We start from the raw sequence: 8,497 nt of genomic DNA on the forward strand, positions 1-8,497 counted from the left end.
AAGCGAGTAGTTATTGAAACCACAGCATGAATAAGCTTCGCGATTGTCTGTTGCAAGTGTTGCGCATGAATTACCTACGACTTTAAGTCAGTCGTTGTGTCATCTCTGGAAGCAATTATTAAAAGAAGATTTTGGTCGAGCGATGGGAAAAAAATTACATATGGCTCCCATGATTGAAATTGGTACCTAATTTGGCTGTTTGTCTACGACGAGCGGAAACCCCCATTCGGGACGACGCTGGCCGAAAGTCCTACTGCAATCTCGTATGCTTAAAAGAATAAACTGTGCACAAAGTTTAAGAACTCACGTTGCTTTTGATGAAATTGAATATAAAATTTTTCAGTTCATAGGGAACTTCTGCAAGATTTACTCTAGTCCCTATAATCATTGGCGTATCACATCCTTTTGAGTTCCAGCAATTTTTCGAAGTTACATGCGCATCCTTAATTTTTTTTTTCATTCTTACTGGTTGTTATTTCGAAAGTTGAGTTCTGTACGCCCATGTTTTTATCGAATTCCAATGCATGCTTTATCATCTCTAAGTTGATTAAACTTTGTTCAATATACAACGTCATTGGCATTCGAATTTCTGTGAATGCCATGGGCGTATTTATTTGATTTCTTTAGTTTCTGAAATAACTTTAACGTTAATATTTTGTTGATTTTAAATTCCGTATAGGTATGTAAGCGTTTATGATTTTTCAAATCGATTCGCAAAACTGGGCATTACAATATTTAAATATTTATGAAAAGCAGTGTCGTACTTGGATTCACAGAACATTCGTACATTTTATAAATTTGATGAAGTATAACCGAATTTTATATCAAGAAAAATTCGATTATTACAGTTAGTATTTTCTCCCCCTCTCTCTCTTCTTCTACGTTCTCGTTAAAACTCTGAAGTTCCCGTAGTAGCATCGTCAAGTTTATAAATCTACCGATTTCCGTATGAAAATCAATGGTGTAACTAGTTTTTCAGAGCCTTTTCGACGTGTCAAAGTTCTCAGTGATAAGCGACGACCTTTTTAATAAGGTTTAACGTTTTTACTCCCACCACCCTGATTTTTTTATGGTCTCACCATTCTTTATCGAGAATAGTGTTTTATAGACCACTATTTTTCCTTTTAATTTAATTATTTTTATTCATAATTTATAACTCATTGGCGTATCATAGTCGATTTTGACGTATCTAGCAATTCAGCAATATGTTTCCTTCCATTTCACTAGTTCTTAATTAGAGAAAATTGCGATTTATGCTACACGGATTTTACGGGTTTTAAATACATATTTCTTGTTAATTACAGAGCTTTATCTTACAAAAAGTGGCTGATTTACAAGAATAAGTGAGCCCACGAATTCAGCACGTAACTGCTGAACTATCTAATGGCTGGCATTTCAAGGAGTTTTTGAAAAGTTCATGAAAAAATGATTTTATTGAAATTTAAAACGAATATAGAAGTGTGACTGAGAAATCGCACAAAGGCTTAGCAGCCAGGATCAACCGCGAATTTCTTTCCGAAGTGGGCCTTACCAAGTTTTAGGCCCATAAACAAGATAATTTAGCATTTGACTATGATCAACGTTCAATTCCCATTAACCAGCGTGGAAAAAAAATTTATCGTTGCAAATAAAACGATCCAGTAAATACTTGTCAGAAAAAATCCTTCGAGAATAATTAAGATTATTTTCTATACAGTTTTGCCGAAGTCCGCGCACCCCAGATGAGCAGATTTACGAGGAGCGCCTTGTTACGAAGAGCGCCCCTTTCCCACGGGACTGTTATTATAGCGATTTGAAGCTGGGCAAACAAACTACTTACGAAGTTTAGGAATTATTGGGTAAACGATGTTTTCTTGGATATTTCATAGAGCTGCCCATTATTGAATATACTGTAGTCTAGATAGTTATGCGATACGACAGTAGCTATGTTAAGGGTTTCAATAGAAACAAGCATATTTTGCCGCTGTATGTTAGTTCAAGAATTTTTGTTTTTAGCCCTTTTCAATCATTTTTTCGACCATGTGTCTTTATACACGGGGTTGATCAATATGTTCCTGAGTTGGGAAAATAGTGATCGTAGAACGCAATACTTACGGTGACTGCTTTTCTGACTACTGCGGTCCAGCTATGTGCGGAACTCTCAATATTGGACATTGCCGCACGGATTGCGATGAGTATGAAAGACGCATTCTATCAAACGAAAATGTGGCTTGGGAAAAAGTGCACGTCACGAAAACCTTTACCATATTTTTCCTGTTCATCACGAAAATGTCTCGAATGTTTTTTTTCTTCTCTTCTTGAAACTCGTTTCATTAAATTCTTCCAAAAGCGTCGAACACAAGACGGAAGCATAACAAGTTAAATTACTCGCCTTTCATTGTATTGTTAACCGAAGATTCGACATGGACCAATTTAGCGGAGCTGGATTGCCTTCATTATGTACAGGAGGTTCTTAAAATCACTGACCGTGACATTTAATTCGACTTTTTTTAGTAACGCCCTTTTTTAATTCAATTTTGAAGCGCCACAAATTGGAATGGTCAGGCGACAATAAGAAACCCGAACGAACTTTAAAATCATATAATTCGTTACAAATTTATTAATACATGGTATTATTTTGTCTTTTTGCACTTTGTTACAAAACCCTAAATGTCTGTTAAAAATTTGCTTGAATTATCTCATTAGTTAAAACACCTTAAAAAACCCTCTATAAATTTGTTCAAAAACTGAAGGAAATATTTTTCATAAAAATCCTGGTAGACGTCAAATATTGTTTTTAGCTATGAATTTTTTTACGTAACAGAGATGTATATCGGTGTTACCCATGTAGTAGACAAATGCACTTTTTCGTCTTTTCTTACCAAACCCCATGTATATTATGGCGTTTTTAAGTTCGTTGAGAAACTCTGAACATATTTTACGTAACGTACCCACATCTAAATTCAACAGGTTTTGAAAAAAACAACAAAAAATGGAAATAATGATAAAATCATTAACATTTAAAAGATAACAATACAACTCGCTATAGTGTAATGTATTAAATGTTAGAACTGTGCCTCGTTGACTTCCTGATAGTGGCCGAACCGCCATTCAAATTTCTCAAGAACTTTTCCTATCATCCGAGGAGGTATGTGCTCAGCTTCTTGAGTAATTTCATTTTTTAACTCTTCCATATTGTTCGCATGATTTAAATGCCCTTTACGGTTCAGATAAGCCCATGAAAAAGTTCATATGGGTGAGATCAGGCGACCTAGCCGGCCGCTCTGATTGTCCCATTTAACCAATTCGTCGATTATATTATTATTATGTACGTATGTTGCACGAAACGTGTTCAGAATTTCTTGAAGAACTTAAAAACGTCATATTATACACGAAGTGCTGTAAGAGAAAAGTGAAAACGTACATACAGCAGTTGCCATAAGTATGGAAACTTTTTTAATATCGCTTTTATTTAAAATGAATGATTATAATTTGAAATTGTAAATATAAAATAGATTCTATTTTTAATACTTTATCAACATCCCTGGTATATTGGTATTTATTGGAATTTGATTTGAAGTAAATATGAAACTTAAAAAAAACTGCGGACAAAAGTATGGAAACTATATGCATTTTTTGATAAAACGAATCAAATAAAAGCAAAATTTATCGAACTTACACAGTATACAGTAGAATTCAATAAAAGTGACAATGCCAAAGCGTCGTTTATCTGAAGAATTAAACAGCGGGTTGTACAGTTGTTTAAGCAGGGGCACAAGCAGTGTGATATTGCTGGTTCTTTAAATGTACCCAAAGGAACAATATCGAAAATATTGAAAAGTTTCCATGAACGTGGTACAATAGAGAGATTTCCAAGACCAGGTAGGCCCAAAAAGTTTCCAAAACGCACTCAAGAATTAATACGAAGGATGTCGAAAAAAAATCCACTATTGACTTCAACGGATATTTCAAGACTTCTTGCTGAAGAACTCAACAGAGTGGTATCGAGTCGTACGATGCGAAGATTCTTGGTGGCTGGAGGTTTGTTTGGAAGGACTGCTGTCAAAAAACCACAAATTTTCAAAAATAAATAGAAAGGCGCGTCTTGCATTTGCTTGGCAACAAATCAACTGGTCACAGGAAAAATGGAATACAATCTTGTGGAGCGATGAAAGTAAATTTCAGTTATTTGGTAGTGATGGTATTCGATAGGTAAGACGTCCTAAAAATGCAAGATTCGATTCTAAGTATCAATTGCCTACCGTAAAACATGGCGGTGGAAGTGTTATGGTGTGGGGGTGTTTTTCTACGTCTGGGGTTGGGCCATTAATTAAAATACTGACCGATTCGTGTACAAGGACACCTTAGCGAACCATATGCCTCATTATGCAGAAGGGGAAATGCTCTTGTTTTGGAGTTTTCAGCAAGACAATGACCACAAGCACGCATTAAAACTGGTTAAAAATTGGTTTGAAGAAAATTGTGTCGCGAAAATGGAATGGCCGTCGCAGAGTCCAGATCTTAACCCGATCGAACATCTTTGGGAACACCTTGGAAGGCAAATGCGGAAGGAAAAAATTCATAGTTTACCACATTTATTCGAGGTCTCGGAAAGAGAATGGAAATTAATTCCAGTGGAAGTTTGCAGAAAACTGGTGTATTCCATGAACCAACGGTGACGTGCAGTAATTAAAGGAAAAGGATTTGCCACAAAATATTGACACAATTTTGAAACAAAGGATATACAGGGTGTCTGGCAAGTCGATACAATAATTTTAGGGGGTGATAGATTACGTGATTCTGAATCGATTTAACCAAACATACCTATATACCAAGTGTTACAGTTTTCCTGATAATTCAGTTTTTAATATTTTTTAATTTAACCGTGCTCTTTCACAATTGTTGGAGGGTAGAAGAACACCAAGCTTTTTAATCACAAAAATGTATTAAACTTTTTTATTGCCTATAGATAATTGTTTAAATTATTTAAAGGGTAAAATCTAAAATGGCTTCGTTACCTACTTAGAACTACATAAAAATGATCTTCCGAGCTTGTAATAAAGCGAAGAGTCAAATTCAAATATGGATTTAATTTAAACGCTTAGGTGTAGGTTTATTCAAATTTCTTAAAAACTTTCTTAGGCAATAGTCTTTCAGTCGTGCTGAAAAGATTCTTAAGAAACATTTTAAAAATGAGAGAAATGAACTTTTTATGTATCCGAGCAGCGCAGTCACCAAAACGTTATCTCCTAAAAATGATATTAAAAATGAAGATATTTGCTAAAAACGCAAATGTGCCGGATAGCCATCATTTTGGACGAATTTGTATTTGATGACATCATCAAGTATTCAGGTAAAACAATTCTCACCGAATAAAAAAACATCAGAATTCGAAATATATCTAGAAAAACTCAAGAGGAAGGTGAAAGAAAACAAAAAGAAAGTGGTAGTTGCGGGAGACTTCAATGCTAAAAATTTAATGTGGAACTCAGTTAAAACAGGGGAAAGAGGGAGAATGATGGAAGAATTTATGGAGGAGACGGATGTGGTAGTATGCAACGAAGGAAACAAATCGACATTTGAAACAGCTAGAGCAAGATCAATAATAGATGTAACTATGCAACCAAATTGTGGAAAATGTAAAGTGAAAAACTGGACGGTGGGGGAGGATGAAAATCTGAGCGACCACAATAATATACAGGGTGTCCGGCAAGTCGATACAATAATTTTAGGGGATGATAGAAACAATTGTTATATATATATATTATTATATATATATATTATATATTATTATATATATTATATTATTATATATTATTATATATATATATATATACAGGGTGAGTCGGGAGGATCGTGCCAAACTTCAGGAGCGTGTTGTACATGAAAAATAAATTTAAAAAACCACAAATGTTGTTATCCGATTTTCGTTTGTTTACAAGTTATAGCGTAAATGAAATTAAAACATAAAATTTTAAAAAATTATAAATTTCATAAAAAATTCCATAAATTAACGTTTGGATATCATAGTAAATGTTCAAAAATATTTCCATTAACTTCTAAACATTTTCGGCTTCGTCTATGAAGAGCATTCGTTGCGCTCCTGATGGTTTCATGTCTTTCTTTAATGGCAGCTGCAGCATTTCTAATGCGTTGAATTAGTGCATCTTGAGTGTCCACTTTTACTCTGTACACTTCAGTTTTAAACCAACCCCACAAACAATAGTCTAGTGGAGTGAGGTCTGGAGACCTTGGAGGCCAACTAATGGGGCCACCACGACCAATTCAACGTATTAATTTATGGAATTTCTTATGAAATTTCTAATTTTTTAAAATTTTATGTTTTAATTTCATTTACGCTATAACTTGTAAACAAACGAAAATCTGATAACAACATTTGAGTTTTTTTACATTTATTTTTCATGTACAACACGCTCCTGAAGTTTGGCACGATCCTCCCCCGATATATCTGTTACGTCAAAAATGTACAACTAAAAACGATATTTAACTAGTTCCACCATTTTCATGGAAAACATTTTCATCAATTTTCGACGAATTTATGCAAGACTTTGTCCCTTATTTACAACTTACGACGTAAATCGCCGTCCAATCTTCATTGTTTCATAATACGTATTGTTTGATTTTAATCAAAATGATGAACTTATGTCATTAAGTCGTAACCTTTACGCATTAATTCGGCTCTTTCTTCTCACGGGAACTTAATGGCATAACGCATCTGAAGGGTTGACGTTGTTTTTACCGATGACCTCGAATACATTGATGAAAGCTGGCGGTTTCGTTTAGCCCTAGGGATTTCCTTTATGCGTTTTATCAGATTTTAGTGAAAATGCAATTAAGGTATTAATAGTAGAGAAACGCAGACATTAACCTAAATCGAAGTTTTCCCACCACATATTTTTTCTTAGCGGATTAGAGAATCACAAATTGGTTCAAATCACAATAGTCGAGTCCTTGACATATAACAAAAAAGAATTTACAAATACATAGTTCCATGACTGGCCTTGCTTTCTATACTCGCATTCGCGGTGAGGGATAAACGGCTTTATTAATTTCTTCGCCTTAGTTACGTGGTAGGTACCTCCGATCATTACAGTTTGCTCTCTCTCTCTCTCTCTCTCTCACATGTAGCATTTAAATAGCCGAGGAGGTTCCATGAAATGTACCAGCTGACGCCGCATATCCGCAATGCAAATTTGTTTTCACTTCTTAAATATGTGCCATCATCTATAGTATTTCCTGAACAGTTGATACGTTTTCATTATCAAACTTTTTTCGGTATGCGTGAAGAAGAATAAGAAGACAAACCCTTTTGGCGCCTTGATAAAATCATTTACATCATTATTTATCATCGGCAAATTCGCTTGGGAGTACTGTATGGTACCCTCGTTATCTGTGTTATCGAATAAAGCGGTACATAACTACGTTAGATATGCACTATTTCTCCGAATAGAATTCGGCACTGTGCAGTTGTTCCGGTGAGTGTTATAACAATTATTACGTCGCAGTCACTTATCAACAAAAACCAAATGGATATTAAATAAAACAGGCGAGAATGTCACTTTCATGCGTAAAATTATTGTCAAATAATTTCCGCTCTAATTCCAAAATTCTAATTTGATTAACCTTGTAATACGCCGATTTGTAACTGCAAGAATGTGTTGGAATTTATGATTAAGTTTTTGCGTTGATATGGCAATATTTCAATTTTAACGCCATGACGACACATAAATTCGAGGGAAGTTTGCAATCATTTTTAGGTCAACACCTGCGTTCAAATTTCCCATCTGCCGCGAATAAAAATTCAACGATTTCAACGCACCGCACTGCACAACGTATGCGTGCCTGGCAGTCAACGTCGATACACATACATCGCGCAGTGCTCGGCGTCGCGACGCCGCGCGACTAATCCCGCTGGGCGCGTCGCCGCGACGCTGCGCGACTCGGCCAGCTAGACTCAGCGTCGCGACGTCGTGCGCCTCATCTAGCTACTTACCGATCAGCAAAGTAATCTGTACAGCTGAAAGAAGAATCGCGGAAGCGATGTGAGTCGACACCATGTTGATTCCACTTGGCACGTAATATCCAGGGAACACTGATCACACGCAGGAGCTAATGCACTTCACCCATGTAGAAATCGACAAATTCTCCCCAAATGTGACAGCACAGAACGCGTTTATGCATTGACTGGGTTGCCGAAGGAATAAAAGTGGTTCTTTAATGATCAGTGAAATGTCCCAAGTGGGGACCGAGAAGAGAAAACCCGAGGAACCCCCACTAATGCAGCGCCAAGACGTTCGGTACTTATTGGTTCGCGAATGAATGTTTGTTGCTTATATCGATTTATTAAGAGATTTTTATCTAATACTAAACAAATTAGTTTTCGAGTGCTTAAGAGTTGGAAAGCGTTCACGGGGAGCAAATGTTCCAATTGTGCGACCCAAAAATTGCTCGTTAGTACCGGTTTTTAGATTTTTCGCGTACGAACAGTATACAGGGC

At 35.9% G+C, this 8,497-nt stretch overlaps 1 protein-coding gene across 1 annotated transcript in view; it reads right to left on the bottom strand.

Moving 5' to 3' along the window:
• Cda5 (Chitin deacetylase-like 5) overlaps positions 1–8,224 on the bottom strand; it is a 71,627-nt gene extending 63,403 nt beyond the window's left edge. The window contains exon 1 of the mRNA XM_066299282.1: positions 7,994–8,224. Coding sequence (XP_066155379.1) covers positions 7,994–8,057 — 64 coding nt within the window. The 5' untranslated portion in view covers positions 8,058–8,224. The remainder of the gene's footprint in view (positions 1–7,993) is intronic.
• Positions 8,225–8,497: the final 273 nt, after the last annotated feature.

This window comes from Euwallacea fornicatus, chromosome 33 (genome assembly GCF_040115645.1).
Source record: "Euwallacea fornicatus isolate EFF26 chromosome 33, ASM4011564v1, whole genome shotgun sequence".
NCBI classification, from domain to species: domain Eukaryota; kingdom Metazoa; phylum Arthropoda; class Insecta; order Coleoptera; family Curculionidae; genus Euwallacea; species Euwallacea fornicatus.